General features: G+C 34.4%; 1 protein-coding gene and 1 non-coding gene across 8 annotated transcripts in view; one reads left to right on the top strand and one right to left on the bottom strand.

The window, feature by feature from the left end:
* The window catches only part of ATG4C (autophagy related 4C cysteine peptidase), a 90699-nt gene extending 71060 nt beyond the window's left edge, over window positions 1–19639 (top strand). For 4 of the 7 annotated variants that reach the window (XM_033408969.2, XM_033408971.2, XM_033408970.2 and 1 more), the window contains 2 exons: window positions 3204–3323; window positions 17987–19120. In XM_033408969.2, coding sequence (XP_033264860.1) covers window positions 3204–3323; window positions 17987–18154 — 288 coding nt within the window. In that variant the 3' untranslated portion in view covers window positions 18155–19120. Of the gene's footprint in view, window positions 1–2957; window positions 3324–17986; window positions 19121–19506 lie in introns of those variants that run through there. The other 3 variants (XR_004477919.2, XR_007473720.1, XM_033408972.2) reach the window with 3 other exon arrangements.
* LOC125962768 (U6 spliceosomal RNA) lies at window positions 8767–8873 on the bottom strand. The gene has a single exon (XR_007474484.1). It is a non-coding gene; the product is annotated as a U6 spliceosomal RNA (small nuclear RNA).
* Window positions 19640–22321: the final 2682 nt, after the last annotated feature.

Genomic DNA, 22321 nt, shown 5'->3' with positions numbered 1-22321 from the left:
GTAAGAAAAACCTTATTATAGATATGTTAGTCTCTTCTGATTCCTGGGCCCCCAATTCCAAGTTTCAGGTTTTAGGAGGTTTATACAGTGGTGACTATTTTAACATATCCTAGTAAGTTCAGAGAATAGTGGCATTAAAGCTATTAGAATGATGTGATGTGATTATGTAGATAGATGAGTGAATTCATCGGTGAAAGATGTACGCTTTATGAATTACACATGTGAACTGCAGTTCGTAGGAGGTGCTTTTTAGTAAGGATGTATTCTCTAATTAGTTATCTTAGGAAGCTTTATCTGAATCACCAGAATAACACAGCTACACCTAAAAGTATTTGTTTCAGTATTATTTGTATGTTTAGGTAATAGAATCCACTATTCCATATAATAAGCCTAGAACAGGCCTAGCATTTAGTAGATGCCTAATATCTGTTTGTTTAGGCAGTGAATAAACAGTGTGTTGAAAAATGAAATAAATGGGAATTGACTCACTCTGGCCAGTTTTTTCAGAAACATATTTTATTGTCACAGAAGTGTATCTAGTGATACTTGCTAAAATGTGTTTGTGAAGTAGAAGCTGCTACTCTTAGCAGTCATCAGAATTTTAAAAATTAAAAAAGAAATCTAAGTGCATAGCTCAGATAATTATCACAAAGTGAACATAACTATGTAATGCCACTTGGGAAAATATTTTAAAGTCTAACTTGTTTTACAGTAAACAGAAATGATTCTGAATTATAAATTAATGTTGGTTTGTTTCAGAATTTTCTTGGGTGAACAAAAGATTATAATTTAAATGGTATAAAATGCCTCTCTGTAATATGAGTCCTAGTACTCATGTAGGAATACCCAAAAACAATTTCACTTTTCAGTCATCAGAGATATATATCTGTGTTTTGGTGAATAATTTCAAAGTTCTTTGTAGGTATCAAAACAACTATGATTAACTAGTGTTTGTCATTATTATCTCTGATGATTGAGGCAATACAGTGAAATAGCACTAAGCCTATTCCGGTTTAGTCTGTGGTTCTTAGATGAAAACTTGAATCAATGCTTTAATATAATTTAGGGCACCCATGTAGACAGGTTAAAAAAATACTTTGTTGGACCGTACAAACTTTTGGCTCTTCTTTCTTATCCCCAAGTAGCAAAAACTAAATAAACATTCCTTATTATTGGCTTTGGAAGGAGTTGGGCAAATGACTATTGTTAGATACCTTGTATGTAGAATAATTTTATTGTAACTATGACCTGGAACTGTCTGAGCCTTAAACAATAATACTCCTGTATATTGTTAACTAACAAGTTTACCTAGCTCTTCTATGCCTTTCCACATCTGTTTTTAATATCTCTTTATAAATAAAACAGGTAAAACAATGTTAGAAAAAGTCCAACTAAGACAATACTTGTGTTGATTAGAACACTGGACGTTCCAGTTTAGCTAGGTTGGATTCCACTGTAAAGTAAGTGTTAGCTAAGCATTTCATAGAAGTCATAGTTTTGAAAACACATTTGTTTGGTCTATGCTTACTAGCATGATGTTGGATTTGAATCTAGTATGTGACTGAACTATCTGTAAGGGAAAAAAAAGCAGCTTGGAATGTATTCGTTTTGCATATCCTCTGATGATAATATGGGATATTAATTGGATAACTAGGATGTATGTAAAGGGAGAGAAAAGAGTGATTTTGACTGATTCACCATGAACATAAATATGAAAGCCTATATTTTTCTGTGTTTTAATAGATAGTTTCAAGTTGAAATCCCTTAGTTTCAGGCATTAAATGTAGGGAAATTTTAAGTTTATGGGTTCATATCCAGCCTAGATTATTTCTTGAGCTTCTTCTTTAATTCAAAAATATAAAATATGCAATGAAGAATTTCCCATACCTGTCTCCCATCTGCCCAGTTTTTTTCCTCTCCTTAAACTTGTTAATTTTTTATATCTTTATGCAAATATAAGCAAATATGAATATATATATATATATATTTTTATGGCCCTCCTTTTTTTTTTTTTTGCGGTACACGGGCCTCTCACTGTTGTGGCCTCTCCCGTGGCGGAGCACAGGCTCCGGACGCGCAGGCTCAGCGGCCATGGCTCACGGGCCCAGCTGCTCTGCGGCATGTGGGATCTTCCCGGACCAGGGCACGAACCCACGTCCCCTGCATCGGCAGGCGGACTCGCAACCACTGTGCCACCAGGGAAGCCCTGGCCCTCCTTTTCAACATAAACTTTTTTTTATACATACAAAAAAAGATTTGGTAGCATCAATAATTTTTAAGGACAAGTGTCTGAGCGTTCACGCAGTTCAAAAAAAAAATCTTTTGAACAAAGTACCAGAGTGTAGTGGTGAAGAAAAAAAAACATTGGAATGATTAGCTTTATATTCTGCCCTTTTCCTCCTTTTGCATTCTCTAAAGATACCAGACTCTACTAGTAGCCACAGCCTATTGACAAGAGTAGAGAGTCTAGAGCAGTCTCCTTACCTCATTTAAATCTTTAGCACTGTGACCACTTGAGAAAAGTGAACTAAGGGACAGGAGGACTGGTAAGGAGAAGGGCAAGGACCATAACAGAACAGTTTTCACCTGTATCCTGTGTGGGACTGAACAAGAACTTGAGGTAAAGCTCAGTAGAAGAGTGGGTTGGGAGAATGTGTAATTATGTGCTAATTGTGTCAATTGCTAAAACTCTCATGTTGATCTCTTTTTATATCATTATGGAACATTTTCATGAACCCGCGTATTTGTTTACAAAGTCTTCGTATTCTTATTCAAAGGTTTATAAACATTTAAAAAATCTCTAACCAAACAGACTTAATTACACTTTCTTAGAAATAGCTAACTTGATTCTAAACCTTGTACTAGCTATTCATGTCTTTTTCAGAGACACATTTTTTCTTCCCTTCTGCAAATGTTAGAAATGCACACCACTTTGACACACTTCCTTTCTTTTGCAGAATGGCACTAATGTTGCATAAGGTGGAGATCTGGTGAATTGAATATACACAATGTTGGCGCTTACGTTTTACAGCTTTGGAGATTGGGAGGGATCATCTTCAGAGCAGAGACTAAAACACCATTTGAAAGCATGTTTGTAGTTTGGAGGAAAGCTAGATAGCAAATTTTAAATTAAGTAATATTTTTGTATACTTAAGTCCATCAAATAAAACTAAATTAATCCTAAAGAACTTTTAAAATTACAGACATTCCACTGCCCTTCTCCCAAAAAGATGTCATTTCGAAAAATGGATCCTAGCTGTACAATAGGATTTTACTGTCGAAATGTTCAGGACTTCAAACGAGCTTCTGAAGAAATCACTAAGGTACTTTTATTTTAAATATTATAATAATATTTGTAAATGACCTAATTTTTATTAGAGGTAGCCTATCAGAAGATAAAAATATATAGATTATGATTCGTTTATAAAATTTCCCCTTGAATGTTAATATTATTAAGAATATTTTGAACCAGGAAATACAACTATTTGGGGATTCCTAGCTTTTGAGGATGATGAAATCACTTAGTGACCAATTGAAAGTATTGATTGCTCCACTAGGTGGCACTGTTGAAATAAAAATCTCTGCAAACTAGCTATGTGCAAGCAATTAGGTTATATTTTATTTGAAGAGGATTTTAAAAGGGCAATACCTTAGGGGGTAGAAAAAAATTAATGAAGTATTTGATCAAGCCAAATTGTGCATTATTTCTTGTTAGTCCAAGTGTTTTGATTTTTGTAAAGAGAAATGGTGTTTTTGGATTTCTCAGACTGTTTTATCAAATGAGCTGTATTGTTACCTTCCAATAAACTTGTTTAATCTGATCTATTCTACTTATAGGATCTTGGAAATAGGTTTATTTAACTCCTCTTATTACCTTTAAACTTCTGCATTTTTCTGGCCCTTGAGTACTGCTAAAACATTTATAGGGCCATAAACTCTGTCTATATTTAGTACTTTAGAAAGTAAAAAAATTACTTATTTAGGAAGTAAGACTAATTGGATGGCTCTCTTTATTAGTATCAGTATTATAGGTTATCATTTTTTATGGTAAGTAAAACTAAAACTAGAATCATTTTTGGGAATTCTTAACTTGAGCTCAGTTGTAATATGTATACCTTATTACTGCTTTACTTCCAATTAATTTTATTCAGGAAAATAGACATAGTGGGTTGAAATTTTAGTTTTATAATGTAAAAATAGAATGAAAAAAATAAAAAATTTCATTTAAGTTAGGTTTAGTTTACTTGACCTGCCATGTAAAAGAGGAAATTTAACAGGAACATGACAGAAAAATGAATGAGGAGAGGAGAAAATGAGATATGTGAGAACCTTTTCTTATTCCTCATTTCTCATAGTTGTCACCTTTTCATTCTTCTTTTCAACCTGAAAGGCCAAGTGAACATAAGAAAATATGTTTTCTCCATTTTCCCCTCTTTTATTACTTGAAATTAGTATATACATTTGTATATTTTAGTTTGACAATTCTCTGGCTTTATGAAGTATCATGTACGTGCTAAAATATACAAATACAGATATGTGGTAATATAGATTGATGTTGATGAACATTTTCCATTAAAAAGTCCCATTTATGTTTCCATTAGTTTATTTTTTATCTAGGTTGAAATAAGTATATTTAGAACAGTGATGTAGTCTACCTCTGGAATAGAAAAAAGCCCAAATTACTGTTACCAAATTGAGAAAAACAATATTCATAAATGAGCTGCATGTTGATATTTTCTGATTAAAAACAGATAGTTTTGTGGTTTTATACTAATAGTTTTTACACTGGAAAACTACTTAGAAGTTATTGCTCTTGATGCATCTAAGTAATATGCAGTATTAAAGCAATGAGAAACCATGTTGAAATATAATATGGAAGTACTGAGAATTTTGCCAGAGTCAATTAACTTTGCTTTAATTATACTGTTGTTCTTAAGTTAATACCTTTTGGTAGCAGTATCAAAACCTCACTTTGTCAGTTAATAACTTGATCATTTACTTTTGCTTGGAAGATTGTAAGTTAAGCAATTTTCCTTCTTAAAAACTGAATTAAGCATTTTTAGTTAAACTGTTATTTTTTTCTTTGAAAATTAAAACATCTTAAATTATTTGTTTCTATATAGGATATATTTTCAGTTTTCTCATTTTGAAATTGAGGCCAGGTAGTCTAGATTCCCATGTTTTATTTGTAATGCTATGTGAATGAATATTCTAATGCTTATGCCACATGACTTTTAAAATGTTAGTAAAAATTGTTAAATTAATTCAGTGTTTAGCAGAGCTCAGTCCAGCAAGTATCTGAATAACTGTCATGTTGAAAACACAAAATGGCCAAGGCTTTGCCCTCAAGTAGCATTTATAGTTCAGGAGGCGGAATAAGACAAGTAGACATGTATTACATTGAATATGATAAGCATTCATACGGAAATAGAAATAAATTGATAGGGTAAGGAGGAGTGTTAAAATGAGACAGATGTCGCATCCAAGTCAAAGTTCTTTATTGTGATGGTGATATTTAATATGAGCCCTAAAGTGTAGGCTTAATTTCTGTTGGCTAAGGGAGAAGGGGGAGGGTACGTCAAGCAGAGGAGATAACAAGAGGAAAAGTATTGGAAAAGAAAAATGTAGAGCTTCTCTAGAGAATGGCAAATAGTCCAATTTGTTAGGTGCCATGGATACATATAGGGCACGATTTTTTGTCTTCTGATTGCATGAATCAGAATCCCTAGAGATATGGCCTGGGAGCCTCCATTTCTAACAAACTTCACAAGTAATCTTGTACACCAAATTTGAGAACCACTAGTATAAGTGCAACCTAAAGTGTGATACTTGATGTTTTAAGTGACCCTGGGACAAATATTCTGATACTTATATATGTATATTCATATTAGAAAAGAATAGCTGGCTTATTAAACATGTGGTTTCCTACTTATCATTGACCTGTACAAGGCTACTGGGGTTAAAATTATGAAAAGAAAAATATTCATGAATTGTAATAGAGATGGCATATATAGTGAAAATAAGGAAGGAGGTATATAAATGTCCAAGGCTTGGGAAACACTGCTATAGGAAATAGTGAAGGATGAGGCGAGAAAAGGAGGTTGGAATAATATTGTGGGGAGTATTGAATGCCAGACTGAAGAAGTTTGTACTTTGCAATATGTTCATTTTATTAAATTAGTTTTTAAAAATTTCAAGCATACAGAAATATAGAGGATAGAATAATAAATAGCCACGTGCTACCTCTAAGCTTAAGGGAGAAAAAAAATACCCCACGTATATAATCAAAGTGTATTACCCTTCCCCAATCTTACTCCCTTATTTCCTTCCCAGTGGTAGCCACTATCCTAAATTAGTGTAAATTAGTATACTTGATGTATCTGTAAACAACATACACTGTTTTTTTTGGTATGTTCTTAAACTTGTCATTAATTATATATTCATATAAAAATGTTATGTATCCTTTTGCAATTTGCTTTTTCATTTGATAGTGACTTGGAGATTATATCTATTCATGTTGGTCTAGCTTATTCATTTAAACTGCTAAATAGTAGTACATTTTACAGTATGCTACATTTTTGTTTTCATCTTTATTGGAGTATAATTGCTTTACAATGGTGTGTTAGTTTCTGCTTTACAACAAAGTGAATCAGTCATGCATATACATATGTTCCCATATCTCCTCCCTCTTGCGTCTCCCTCCCTCCCACCCTCCCTATCCCACCCCTCCAGGCTGTCACAAAGCACCGAGCTGATCTCCCTGTGCTATGCAGTTGCTTCCCACTAGCTATCTACCTTATGTTTGGTAGTGTATATATGTCCATGCCTCTCTCTCGCTTTGTCACAGCTCACCCTTCCCCCTCCCCATATCCTCAAGTCTGCTCTCTAGTTGGTCTGTGTCTTTATTCCTGTCTTACCCCTAGGTTCTTCATGACATTTTTTTTCTTAAATTCCATATATATGTGTTAGCGTATGGTATTTGTCTTTCTCTTTCTGACTTCACTCTGTAAGACAGACTCTAGATCTATCCACCTCATTACAAATAGCTTAATTTCATTTCTTTTTATGGCTGAGTAATATTCCATTGTGTATATGTGCCACATCTTCTTTATCCATTCATCCGATGATGGACGCTTAGGTTGTTTCCATCTCCGGGCTATTGTAAATAGAGCTGCAATGAACATTTTGGTACATGACTCTTTTTGAATTACGGTGTTCTCAGGGTATATGCCCAGTAGTGGGATTGCTGGGTCATATGGTAGTTCTATTTGTAGTTTTTTAAGGAACCTCCATACTGCTCTCCATAGTGGCTGTATCAATTTACATTGCCACCAACAGTGCCAGAGGGTTCCTTTTTCTCCACACCCTCTCCAGCATTTATTGTTTGTAGATTTTTTGATGATGGCCATTCTGACTGCTGTGAGATGATATCTCATTGTAGTTTTGATTTGCATTTCTCTAATGATTAGGGATGTTGAGCATTCTTTCATGTGTTTGTTGGCAGTCTGTATATCTTCTTTGCGGAAATGTCTATTTAGGTCTTCTGACCATTTTTGGATTGGGTTGTTTGTTTTTTTATTATTGAGCTGCATGAGCTGCTTGTAAATTTTGGAGATGAATCCTTTGTCAGTTGCTTTATTTGCAAATATTTTCTCCCATTCTGAGGGTTGTCTTTTGGTCTTGTTTATGGTTTACTTTGCTGTGCAAAAGCTTTGAAGTTTCATTAGGTCCCATTTGTTTATTTTTGTTTTTATTTCCATTTCTCTAGGAGGTGGGTCAAAAAGGACCTTGCTGTGATTTATGTCATAGAGTGTTCTGCCTATGTTTTCCTCTAAGAGTTTGATAGTGTCTGGCCTTACATTTAGGTCTTTAATCCATTTTGAGCTTATTTTTGTGTATGGTGTTAGGGAGTGATCTAATCTCATACTTTTACATGTAGCTGTCCAGTTTTCCCGGCACCACTTATTGAAGAGGCTGTCCTTTCTCCACTGTACATTCCTGCCTCCTTTATCAAAGATAAGGTGACCATATGTGCGTGGGTTTATCTCTGGACTTTCTATCCTGTTCCATTGATCTATCTTTCTGTTTTTGTGCCAGTACCATGCTATCTTGATTACTGTAGCTTTGTAGTATAGTCTGAAGTCAGGGAGCCTGATTCCTCCAGCTCCGTTTTTCGTTCTCAAGATTGCTTTGGCTATTCGGGGTCTTTTGTGTTTTCATACAAATTGTGAAATTTTTTGTTCTAGTTCTGTGAAAAATGCCAGTGATAGTTTGATAGGGATTGCATTGAATCTGTAGATTGCTTTGGGTAGTAGAGTCATTTTCACAATGTTGATTCTTCCAATCCAAGAACATGGTATATCTCTCCATCTCTTTGTATCATCTTTAATTTCTTTCATCAGTGTCTTACAGCTTTCTGCATACAGGTCTTTTGTCTCCTTAGGTAGGTTTATTCCTAGATACTTTATTCTTTTTGTTGCAATGGTAAATGGGAGTGTTTTCTTGATTTTACTTTCAGATTTTTCATCATTAGTGTATAGGAATGCCAGAGATTTCTGTGCATTAATTTTGTATCCTGCTACTTTACCAAATTCATTGATTAGCTCTAGCAGTTTTCTGGTAGCATCTTTAGGATTCTCTATGTATAGTATCATGTCATCTGCAAACAGTGACAGCTTTACTTCTTCTTTTCCAATTTGGATTCCTTTTATTTCCTTTTCTTCTCTGATTGCTGTGACTGAAACTTCCAGAACTATGTTGAATAAGAAAAATATGGAACGCTTCACAAATTTGCCTGTCATCCTTGAGCAGGGACCGTGATAATCTTCTCTGTATCGTTCCAATTTTAGTATATGTGCTGCCGAAGCGAGCACTACAGTATACTACGTTTTAAAACATGTATTTATTTATTTATTGAAGTTTTTGAAGTATAGTTGATTTACAATGTTACCTTAATGTCTGCTGTACAGTTGTACATATATATGTATATATATTCTTTTATACATGTATATTCTCAGTTGTACATATATATACTTTTTTGTATTCTTTTCCATTATGGTTTATCACAGGATATTGAATATAGTTCCCTGTGCTGTACAGTAGGACCTTGTTGTTTGTTTATTTATTTATTGAGGTACAGATGTTGAACATCTTTTCATATACCTGTTGGCCAATCGGCATGTCTTCTTTAAAGAAACAACTATTTAGGTTTTCTCCCCATTTTTTGATTGGGTTGTTTGTTTTGATATTGAGTAGTATGAGCTGTTTGTATATTTTAGATATTAACCCCTTGTCAGGTGCATCGTTTGCAAATATTTTCTCCCATTCTGTAGGTTGTCTTTTAATTTTGTTGATGGTTTCCTTTGCTGTGCAAAAGCTTATAAGTTTGTTTAGGTCCCATTTGTTTACTTTTGCTCTTATTTCTTTTGTCTTGGGAGACTGATCTAAGAAAATACTGATATGATTTATGTCGAAAAATGTTTTGTCTATGTTCTCTTCTGGGAGTTTTATGGTGTCATGTCCTGTATTTAGGTCTTTAAGACATTTTGATTTTGTTTTGTATATCGTTTGAGGGAGTGTTCTAATTTCACTGATTTATGTGAGGCTGTCCAGCTTTCCCAGCACCACTTGCTGAAGAGATTGTCTTTTCTCCATTGTATATTCTTGCTTCCTTTGTTATAGATTAATTGACAGTAGGTGTGTGGGTTTACTTCTGGGCTCTCTATTCTGTTCCATCGATCTATGTGTCTGTGTGCCAATACCATGCTGTTTTGTTTACTGTAGCTTTGTAGTATTGTCTGAAGTCTGGGAGGGTTTTGCCTCCAGCTTTGTTCTTTTCCCTGAGGAATGCTTTGGCAACTCTGGGTCTTTTGTGGTTCCATATAAATTTTAGTATTATTTGTTCTAGTTCTGTGAAAAATGTCTTGGATAATATGATAGGGATTGCATTAAATCTGTAGATTGCTTTGAGTAGTACAGCCTTTTAACAATATTAATTCTGTCAATCCAAGAGCATGAGATATCTTTCCATTTCTTTAAATCATCTTCAGTTTCCTTTATGAGAGTTTTATAGTTTTCAGTGTATAGGTCTTTCACCTAGGATGCTGCCATTTTAGATTAGCACTACAATTCATTTCCTTCTAATCTTTTTTCTTTCTTTCTTTAATAATTGTGTTTTTTCTTTTTTATATTGAATTATAATTGACATACAATATTAGACTAGTTTCAGTTGTACAACATGGTGATTCAGTATTTTTACACATTATGCAGTGATCACCATGATAAGTCCAGTTACCATCTGTCACCATACAGAGTAATTACAGTATTATAGACTATATTCCCCATGGTGTAGAATACGTCCCTGTGACTTTTTTATTTTATTATATTTATTTATTTATTTATTTATTTATTTAAACATCTTTATTGGAGTATAATTGCTTTACAATGGTGTGTTAGTTTCTGCTTTATAACAAAGTGAATCAGTTATACATATACATATATCCCCATATCTCTTCCCTCTTGCGTCTCCCTCCCTCCCACCCTCCCTATCCCACCCCTCTAGGTGCTCACAAAGCACTGAGCTGATCTCCCTGTGCTATGCAGCTGCTTCCCACTAGCTATCTGTTTTACATTTGATAGTGTATATATGTCCATGCCACTCTCTCACTTTGTCCCAGCTTACCCTTGCCCCGCCTCGTATCCTCAAGTCCATTCTCTAGTAGGTCTGTGTCTTTATTCCTGTCTTGCCCCTAGTTCTTCATGACCTTTTTTTTTGTTCTGTTTTTTAGATTCCGTATATATGTGTTAGCACACAGTATTTGTTTTTCTCTTTCTGACTTACTTCACTGTGTATGACAGACTCTAGGTCCATCCACCTCACTACAAATAACTCAATTTTGTTTCCTTTTATGGCTGAGTAATATTCCATTGTATATATGTGCCACATCTTCTTTATCCATTCATCTGTTGATGGACACTTAGGTTGCTTCCATGTCCAGACTATTGTAAATAGAGCTGCAAGGAACATTGTGGTGCATGACTCTTTTTGAATTATGGTTTTCTCAGGGTATGTGCCCAGTAGTGGGATTGCTGGGTCATATGGTAGTTCTATTTGTAGTTTTTTAAGGAACCTCCATACTGCTCTCCATAGTGGCTGTATTAATTTACATTGCCACCAACAGTGCCAGAGGGTTCCTCTTTCTCCACACCCTCTCCAGCATTTATTGTTTGTAGATTTTTTGATGATGGCCATTCTGACCTGTGTGAGATGATACCTCATTGTAGTTTTGATTTGCATTTCTCTAACGATTAATGATGTTGAGCATTCTTTCATGTGTTTGTTGGCAATCTGTATATTTTCTTTGGAGAAATGTCTTTTTAGGTCTTCTGCCCATTTTTGGATTGGGTTGTTTGTTTTTTTGATATTGAGCTGCATGAGCTGCTTGTAAATTTTGAAGATTAATCCTTTGTCAGTTGCTTTATTTGCAAATATTTTCTCGCATTCTGACGGTTTTGTTTTGGTCTTGTTTATGTTGCCCTTTGCTGTGCAAAAGCTTTTAAGTTTCATTAGGTCTTATTTGTTTATTTTTGTTTTTATTTCCATTTCTCTAGGAGGTGGGTCAAAAAGGACCTTGCTGTGATTTATGTCATAGAGTGTTCTGCCTATGTTTTCCTCTAAGAGTTTGATAGTGTCTGGCCTTACATTTAGGTCTTTAATCCATTTTGAGTTTATTTTTGTTTATGTTGTTAGGGAGTGTTCTAATTTCATTCTTTTACATGTAGCTGTCTAGTTTTCCCAGCACTACTTATTGAAGAGGCTGTCTCTTCTCCATTTTATATTCTTGCCTCCTTTATGAAAGATAAGATGACCACAGGTGTGTGGGTGTATCTCTGTGCTTTCTATCCTGTTCCATTGATCTATCTTTCTGTTTTTGTGCCAGTACCATGCTGTCTTGATTACTGTAGCTTTGTAGTATAGTCTGAAGTCAGGGAGCCTGATTCCTCCAGCTCCGTTTTTCGTTCTCAAGATTGCTTTGGTTATATGGGTTTTTTTGTGTTTTCATAAAAATTGTGAAATTTTTTGTTCAAATCTGTGAAAAATGCCAGTGGTAGTTTGATGGGGATTGCATTGAATCTGTAGATTGCTTTGGGTAGTAGAGTCATTTTCACAATGTTGATTCTTCCAATCCAAGAACATGGTATATCTCTCCATCTCTTTGTATCATCTTTAATTTCTTTCATCAGTGTCTTATAATTTTCTGCATACAGGTCTTTTGTCTCCTTAGGTAGGTTTATTCCTAGATATTTTATTCTTTTTGTTGCAGTGGTAAATGGGAGTGTTTTCTTAACTTCACTTTCAGATTTTTCATCATTAGTGTGTAGGAATGCCAGAGATTTCTGTGCATTAATTTTGTATCCTGCTACTTTACCAAATTCATTGATTAACTCTAGTAGTTTTCTGGGGGCATCTTTATGATTCTCTTTGTATAGTATCATGTCATCTGCAAACAATGACAGTTTTACTTCTTCTTTTCCAATTTGTATTCCATTTATTTCTTTTGCTTCTCTGATTGCCGTGGCCAGGACTTCCAAAACTATGCTGAATAATAGTGGCGAGAGTGGACATCCTTTTCTTGTTTCTGATCTTAGAGGAAATACTTTCAGTTTTTCACCTTTGAGAATGGTGTTTGCTGTGGGTTTGTAATATATGGGCTTTATTATGTTGATGTAGGGTCCCTCTGTGCCCACTCCCTGGAGAGTTTTTAATCATAAATAGGTGTTGAATTTTGTGAAAAGCTTTTTCTGCATTTATTGAGATGATCATTTGGTTTTTATTCTTCAGTTTATTAATATTGGTGTATCACATTGATTTTTTTTAACATTTCTATTGGAGTATAATTGCTTTACAATGTTGTGTTAGTTTCTGCTGTATAACAAAGTGGATCAGCTATATCACATTGATTGATTTGCATATATTGAAGAATCCTTGCATCCCTGGGATAAATCCCACTGTCATGGTGTATGATCCTTTTAATGTGCTGTTGGATTCTGTTTGCTAGTATTTTGTTGAGGATTTTTGCATCTATATTCATCAGTGATATTGGCCTATAGTTTTCTTCTTTGGTAACATCTTTGTCTAGTTTTGGTATTAGGGTGGTGGTGGCCTCGTAGAATGAGTTTGGGAGTGTTCCTCCCTCTGATATATTTTGGAAGAGTTTGAGAAACTTAGGTATTAGCGCTCCTCTAAATGTTTGATAGAATTTGCCTGTGAAGCCATCTGGTCCTGGGCTTTTGTTTGTTGGAACATTTTTTTTTTTTTTTTTGCGGTACGTGGGCCTCTCACTGTTGTGGCCACTCCCGTTGTGGAGCACAGGCTCCAGACGCGCAGGCTCAGCGGCCATGGCTCATGGGCCCAGCTGCTCCGCGGCATGTGGGATCTTCCCAGACCGGGGCATGAACCTGTGTCCCCTGCACCAGCAGGCGGACTCTCAACCACTGCACCACCAGGGAAGCCCTGTTGGAACGTTTTTAATCACAGTTTCACTTTCAGTGCTTGTGATTGGTCTGTTTATATTTTCTATTTCTTCCTGGTTCAGTCTGGTAAGGTTGTGCTTTTCTAAAAATTTGTCCATTTCTTCCAGGTTGTCCATTTTATTGGTATAGAGTTGCTTGTAGTAGTCTCTTATGATGCTTTGTATTTCTTTGGGGTCCATTGTAACTTCTCCTTTTTCATTTCTAATTTTATTTATTTGAGTCCTCTCCCTCTTCTTCTTGATGAGTCTGGCTAAAGGTTTATCAATTTTGTTTATCTTCTCAAAGAACCGGCTTTTAGTTTTATTGATCTTTGCTATTGTTTTCTTTGTTTCTATTTCATTTATTTCTGCTCTGATCTTTATGATTTCTTTCCTTCTGCTGACTTTGGGTTTTGTTTGTTCTTCTCTCTCTAGTTCCTTTAGGTGTAAGTTTAGATTGTTTATTTGGGATTTTTCTTGTTTCTTGAGGTAGGATTTTATTGCTATAAACTTCCCTCTTAGAACTTCCTTTGCCGCATCCCATAGGTTTTGGATCATTGTGTTTTCATTGTCATTTGTCTCTAGGTACTTTCTGACTTCCTCTTTGATTTCTTCAGTGATCTCTTGGTTATTTAGTAATGTATTGTTTAGCCTCCATGTGTTTGTGTTTTTTTATGTTTTCTTCCCTGTAATTTATTTCTATTCTCATAGCATTGTGGTCGGAAAAGATGCTTGTTAGATTTCAATTTTCTTAAATTTACCAAGGCTTGATTTGTGACCCAAGATGTGATCTATCCTGGAGAATGTTCTGTGCGCACTTGAGACGAAAGTGTAATCTGCTGTTTTCAGATGGAATGTCCTATAAATATTAGTTAAATCTGTGTGGTCTGTTGTGTCATTTAAAGCTTGTGTTTTCTTATTTATTTTCTGTCTGGATGATCTGTGCACAGGTGTAAGTGAGGTGTTAGGTTACCCCACTATTACTGTGTTACTGTCAATTTCCTCTTTTATAGCTGTTAGCATTTGCCTTATGTATTGAAGTGCTCCTATGTTGGTTGCATATATATTTATAATTGTTATATGTTCTTGGATTGATCCCTTGGTCATTATGTAGTATCCGTCCTTGTCTCTTGTAACATTCTTTATTTTAAAGTCTATTTTGTCTGATATGAGTATTGCTACTCCAGCTTTCTTTTGATTTCCATTTGCATGGAAAATTTTTTCATCCCCTTACTTTCAGTCTGTATGTGTCCCTAGGTCTGCAGTGGGTCTCCTATAAACAGCGTATATATGCGTCTTGTATTTGTATCTATTCAGCAAGCCTGTGTCTTTTGGTTGGAGCATTTAATCCATTCATATTTAAGGTAATTATCGACATGTATGTTCCTATTACCATTTTCTTAATTGTTTTGGGTTTGTTTTTGTAGGTCCTTTTCTTCTCTTGTGTTTCCCACTTAGAGAAGTTCCTTTAGCATTTGTTTTAGAGCTGGTTTGGTGGTGCTGAATTCTCTTTGCTTTTGCTTGTCTGTAAAGCTTTTGATTTCTCCATCGAATCTGAATGAGATCCTTGCCGGGTAGAATAATCTTGGTTGTAGGTTCCTCCCTCTCTTTAAATATATCATACCATTCCCTTCTGGCTTGTAGAGTTTCTGCTGAGAAATCAGCTGTTAACCTAATGGGAGTTCCCTTGTATGTTATTTGTTGTTTTTCCCTTGCTGCTTTCAATAATTTCTCTTTGTGTTTAATTTTTGTCAATTTGATTACTATGTGTCTTGGCATGTTTCTCCTTGGGTTTATCCTGCCTGGTACTCTCAGCACTTCCTGGGCTTGCTGGCTGTTTCCTTTCCCATGTTAGGGAAGTTTTTGACTATAATCTCTTCAAATATTTTCTCTGGTCCTTTCTCTCTCTCTTCTTCTGGGACCCCTATAATGTGAATGTTAGTGCATTTAATGTTGTCCCAGAGGTCTCTTAGGCTGTCTTCATTTATTTTCATTCTTTTTTCTTTATTCTGTTCCACAGCAATGAATTCCACCATTCTGTCTTCCAGGTCACTTATCCATTCTTCTACCTCAGTTATTCTGCTATTGATGCTGTCTAGTGTATTTTTGTTTTCAGATGTTGTGTTGTTCATCTCTGTTTGTTTGTTCTTTAATTCTTCTAGATCTTTGTTAAACATTTCTTGCATCTTCTCAGTCTTTGCCTCCGTTCTTTTTCAAGGTCTAGGACCATGTTCACTATCATTATTCTGAATTCTTTTTCTGGAAGGTTACCTCTATCCACTTCATTTAGTTGTTTTTCGGGGTTTTTATCTTATTCCCTCATCTGATACATAGTCCTCTGCCTTTTCATTTTGTCTATCTTTCTGTGAATGTGGTTTTCATTCCACAGGCTGGAGGATTGTAGTTCAGTATTTATTATGTAATGTTAAAGGAAAAACAGGATAAACACTATATATAAAATTTAATCTCAGTTTTGTTAAAGTAATTTTAAACATGTACTTTAAAAAATCTAGAAGGAAATACAACAAAATATTAAATATTTCCCCAAGTTATTAAATGTCTTTCATTATCTTTATTTTGTATAATATCTCAATTGATATAATACCCCAAGTCATATAGATAACCTAATTCGGAATTTTCTTTGTGCAGATTTTATATTATCCATTATGGAGGGACCTTAATGTTTTGACAGTGCATCCTATTTTGTAGTACAAAAAAGAAAACTAAACTTTTCCCTTCTAATAGAAGTTCAAATCAATGGTTATTCTTTATAAAAAAAAGTCTAAAAAATTCTTGATATGGTGCTTAGAGCTTTGAAAAGCATTTGAAAGGCGTCTTGATTTTGAAAGAAAGGATGAAGACATGATAATGTTAGCTTTGCGTGTTGAGTTGAAAATGATACAATGATACCTGCTTGTTAGATACTGGACTTTTATAAGTGATGTTAAATGAATATAAAATGGTAACAATTTTGGACTGTATTCCAGCCATTGGCTGGAGGTGAAAGGTGATTGATCAGATGCCGGCCCCCTCTGTCTCTTACTTTTCATTTCCACATTTTTGCCCTTCTCTCTACCTTTTTTTTTAGAATATAAGTTAAATGAATTTGAGAAGTGTAAAAAGCAGGAGCAGAATATGAATTATAGGATCAATCATATTTCATCACATCTGGTTTTTTAAGTACTTGATTGTTTTTAAATGGTTCATTTCCACTCAATTAGAAAATGGATTTCATATTAACTGTCTCATTGAAATATTTTAAATTTAACATTGTATCTATATCCTAGGGCTACATATTTATTTTAGCCAAGAGAATCTATAAATGTAATATATAAGAATTTGATGAGCCTTCAGTTGAATATCAACATTTGGGAGAATTTAGTTTTTACTGCTAAAATTATCCTTAAATTATATTTAATTGATCATGATTAATGATGTATAAGTACTATTGATATTTTTTCAGCATTCTTTGTAACTCACATAAACTTTTCAGAATCCTTCTTATAAGTCCTGTTTACCTATAGAAATGTTTATTTCTATAAAAACATCCTTCACTCAAAAATTTTTGTTCACCTTAAAATGAAAATTGTTTTAATTTTTTAATAGACTTTGTTTAACGGAAATATTTAAATGGTTTAGAATGGGTTGTTGGCTTGTCAACGAATCCCAAATTGACAGAGGTTATATAAAGGTTGTTGGTGTTCTCACAAAATTCCAGATATTACTTATTTTACTTCTAAATTGTGTAATGTAACTTTAGAAGGTAATATGTAAAGTGTGGATTGTTACTGTGTATAAGAATACTGTTTTTCATCTTAACTAGATTATTGCAGAAATATATTTTTTTTAATATAGAAATCTTTGAAAAGACCAAACTTGATTTTAAAAAATAACTTTTTATTGCTTTTGGTCATCCTAACATTTCTCTGAGATAAGGAGATTCGATAACTTTTGCCCAGTTTTATAGGTGATACTCAGGTAGAGTGATTTGTCAAAGATCACATCAAAGTTAAGTTGTAGAAGTGAGATTAGAATGGACCTTTTGACTTAGTTTAATTTTTTTTTCTGTGTTATGGTACTAAACAGTCATTCACAGTATTTTACCATAATCAGTGATACCATTTTGTTTTATTGTCTGTTACCACCAATAGAAGATAAATCTTAACTCACTAGTAAGCCTTCAAACAAATGTGACCAAAAGACTTTACTTTGGGGGGTTTTGGGTAGGAATGATAATATAGTTAATTTCTGATGGTCTAATCCTAATGGGGAAGTAGGTATTTAGCGATAAATAAACTATACAATGCTGATCAACTTTTGTCTTTTAGCCAGAACAGTAAAGCAGTAGCACTGGATAAATGTAAATGAGAGAAGCTAACAAGAGAGATTCAGGGCTAAAACATTAGATTTCATCATGTGGTCCTACTGTGTACTATTGCATCCAATAAGGGATTCTTCTGTTCTTTCTGTTACAGATGCTGAAAATTTCTTCTAAGGAGAAATATCCCTTATTTACTTTTGTAAATGGTCATTCCAGAGACTATGATTTTACATCTACTACAGCCAATGAAGAAGACCTTTTCTCAGAGGATGAAAAGAAAAGATTAAAAAGATTTAGCACAGAAGAGTTTGTCTTGCTGTAAAGATTAGCACATTTGTGCTTGATGAGAAGAAATCCTTTGAAGGAAGCAAAATGAAGAGAAACAAGTATACTTGAAACTGGTTTATTTTCACAAATACCTTAATTTTATATGTTCTTTAAAAAAAGAACATTTGAAAATATACAAGTTTTAAAGATTTTTTTTGAAAGAGAAATGATTCAGTGAATCTTGATTTCTAATAAATATCAAGTGATTCTGGCTGCATTCCTGTTTCCCTAAGATCTGCTAATGATAACTCTACCTTAACTGCAAGTCTTCCAGTCTTCAAATTCTTCCACCTGGGTCCAGTATTCTCCTGAAGGTTTTGTGATATTGGGCCCCAAAATAGGATCACCAAATAGTTTCAAAAGCTTCAGATTATACTAATGACCAGAAGAGCAGAGAATGAATCTTCAGTGCTGCCTAAGCCTCCTGATATTAATGCAACCAAAGGATGCTTTTGGATGTATCTTGATATATTAAATAGTAATTTTTAGCTGTGATATGATATAATTACATAAGCAGAATTTTGAGTTAAGGTAATACTTAGCAATATGATTTTACAGTGGCACCTCATTTTACTTGCGGTTGAGCCTTGTCTGAGCAGTGAAGGTAAAGTATTGGTTTTCCCTACAGATTTAAAGGTTATGTTATTACTAATAATTACATCCAATCTAACAGATAAAGGCAAAATTGTTTGTTTCCTATCTCAAAAATGAAATTTTATGGAAACTCTACTTATTATGCAGTTTTAAAATCTAAAGATAAGTACCAGGAAAGATATCAGTAGATGCTCCTCCATGTGATTTTTGCTATTTGTATAAATCAGTGCAGTGGCCATCTATAAGGTAAATCTGCCTTAAGTGTGTTATGTATTGCTTAAAGGCAAATATGTGATATAAAAGTATGAGTTATTATTGAGCCAGGTTTATAAAATAAGTACTTTAATAAAGATGTAAGAACTTAAAATGCCTTTGTTTTGGTTTTAATGGGATTATTTTAATCCTTTCATTTGAAAAATCATTGTCTCAAATGAATTCTGTTTATTTATAATGAAGGCAAATAATATTGTTGCTTTGAAAGCAAGTATTAACTTATTTTATGAAGCTTCCATGTTTCAGTGTGAAAAGGTGACTTATAAAGACATAAAATTGGGTATCATTTAAAGTCATTGATATTTTCCCTTCAGGAAGCCTATTTGTTAGGTTTAGAGTTACATGCAAAACTGAAAGAGGGTGGGCAGATAGATTGCTTTGGTATGCCTGATGAGAGAAATCAGGTTTGGCATTTCCTGGTGAAGATATTTTATTGAATTCAAAAAATAGTCAGTAATCTAAAATTTTCCTTTACCCTAGATGAAATCTGGACAAGTTAAGTATGGTACTGATTTTCGTAGAATGCGAAAGCAGTACAGGTACAACAAGAAGCCAGTGGTATGCCTGATTTTATACACTGCAGCTCCCTCGTCTAAAGTACTGCAATTTGTTGTTCCTATACACCTGCAGTAGTCACAGGATTCTACAACAAACACATCAAATGAGAGCACCATATCTTCAAACAAATCAGAACTGACTGTAAGTGTTCTCTTACAAGGACTATATACAAGCTTAGAATTACAGAATAGCATTCTGTTATTTTCACAGCATATTTGGGGATGAGACAAAATTACACCTGGACAAAGTTGAGGTGAGAGGAGGGAGAAACTTCCTTTACATTGCATTATATTGAAAATACTCAGAATATTGCACAGACAAGACAGATCTTACAATACAATCATCCCCATGACTGAGAATAAATGGTTAGGATCAGAAATTATTAGAATAATATGCATATAAAAAGTATTCAACAATATGTATGAATGAATGCATGCATTCATGAAAATTGAGAGATAGGCTGATGGATTTATCTTGCCTATTAATAATAAAAAAATCAGCTTCAGCCAAGGACCAGCCAAAAGTTGTGCTAATATTTTACTGGAAAGACAGCAACAAAACTACATCATTAGATTTAGAATAGAGGTTTCAGACTTTGTTTTGAACACAGATTTCATTTAAAGTTCTGACAGCCAGTAAACTCAGTCAATAAAGCTATTGGATGATCTCTTTCAGCCTGGAATAAAAGAAAGTAAAAAGAGACAAGACTCTGAAGTGGATGTTCTGTTAGAATTATGATAGGAGGATCCTCCATTTGGACATCAATATTAAGATACTAGATTTTACCATTAACGTATCAGAAATGAATTTTAAAAATTTTTGATGTGACTTTTTGGTGGCAAAGTTTTCTTTTCTCTCTTCTTCATAAAATTTGACACTTTGAATCCCCTTTTGTCAATGTATTAACCACCAGCAGGCAATCTTGAGAGTCATCATTTGGTGAATGACTGAATGAAAAGATCCTTTATAGTGTAAGTCTATGCAAAAGAATTTCCCAGAGGTATCCATTTTTCTGTTTTTACGTTAAACCAACCCCATTGAATTTGTATTAGTGAGAAGACAACATTAGAAGATTAAAAATTCTGTTAACCTTAGGATTTAGCATTGTCCAAGGGCAAACATATCTAAAAATATATATGTTAATGTCATCTTATTTTTAGGAGAATGGAAACAAAATACATGTTTGTATTAGGTAGAAAAATTATTGTGCTACCCTCTAACCAATTCCTCCAGAAATTTAGAAACTCAGTTTTCCCCTATTTTAAGTCAATAGTCCAGATACCGCTGTCATTCAAGAATGAATCCCAAAAAAATTCTACAGAGAAATGTCTTTCATTTATAATGTTATTGAAAATTAAATTAATAAGTATAAATATAATACTTACATTTTATACTAAGACAATATAATAAGAATTGGGAATTCATGGGTTTTAAAAGAAGTTATTTTATAAGCAGGAAAGGTAAAGAGAGGAAAGTTAGAAGTCCAATAGAAGTCTGATAACAAAAGGATGAGAGAATTATTGACAGCAAGTTTTGAGTGTGTCTAGGCAAATACACCATATCAAACTGACACAGGTAAAAAGTATGAATTTAAAAGGCTTGAAGGCTGGGATGATTTAAAATTTTTTTAAAAAATATTTAATTTATTACTTTCTTTTTTTTGGCTGCGTTGGGTCTTAGTTGTGGCACGTGGGATCTTTTGTTGAGGTGCATGGGCCTCTCTCCAGTTGCGGTGCACAGGCTTCTCTTTAGTTGTGGCGTGCGGGCTCCAGGGTTTGTGAGCTCCGGAGCAAGTGGGCTCTGTAGTTTGTGGCACACGGGCTTTCTTGTTGAGGCATGCAAGCCCAGTAGTTGTGGTGCACGGGCTTATTTGCCCTGCGGCATGTGGGATCTTAGTTCCCCGACCAGGGATCGAACTCACGTCCCCTGCATTGGAAGGCAGATTCTTTACCACTGGACCACCACGGAAGTCCCTGGGATGATTTAAAATTTGATGTAGGCATTGGAAGAAAGTAAATACTGACTGATACCAAAAGGTAGATATGTGGCTGCCATGTTGCACAACTCCAGGGGGACACTGTTTTCAGTGTAATGTGAATGGCACTCCTGGAGTTGTACAATGTGGCATCCTTGTAGCTACTTGCTATTTATACAGTGCTGTTCTGATCAATTCAGTTGTATCAAATTATAGCTAATGAATCTAAGATGGGGAATTAGATCTGGGATTAAGGAGACAATTAAGGAGTCCTGAGACTTGGATGATCCTATAATGGAGCAGGTCAGGAGAGTCCATAGTTAGGACTCTATCTAGTAAGTTATCAGGGAGTTTTAATGGAGAGGTACACATACATATTTAAGTTATTTCCAAGTTACTTTAACTAGATATCATAGAAAAAAATCCACCCTACACTTCTGCTACCTCAATATAGTATTTTCACTTGTCTATATTGTCTTCTATTTTGTGTTTAATAGGTTGAATTTTGATTCTTATTTTTAAAATTTAACTGCATTCTATTTGATGGAGAGAGCCACCACTTATTGTGTAATGACATTGTCTCTCTGACTTGCATGGTAGTCTTTCCTGTGTCTTGTATCTGGTTCCTAAACCTGATTCACTGTGCTTGGCCAGTTTTGTGGCTACCAGCCCATGTCTAGAGAGAGAGACCTAGAGAGAGACTCTTATTTTCGTACATAGTATGTTCCTGTAAACACTTAAAACAGCTGAATGTGAAGGAAC

Source organism: Orcinus orca, chromosome 1 (assembly GCF_937001465.1).
Source record: "Orcinus orca chromosome 1, mOrcOrc1.1, whole genome shotgun sequence".
Lineage (NCBI taxonomy): Eukaryota > Metazoa > Chordata > Mammalia > Artiodactyla > Delphinidae > Orcinus > Orcinus orca.
The sequence above is the reverse complement of the archived record's forward strand: the minus strand, read 5'-3'. Positions and strand labels throughout refer to the sequence as shown.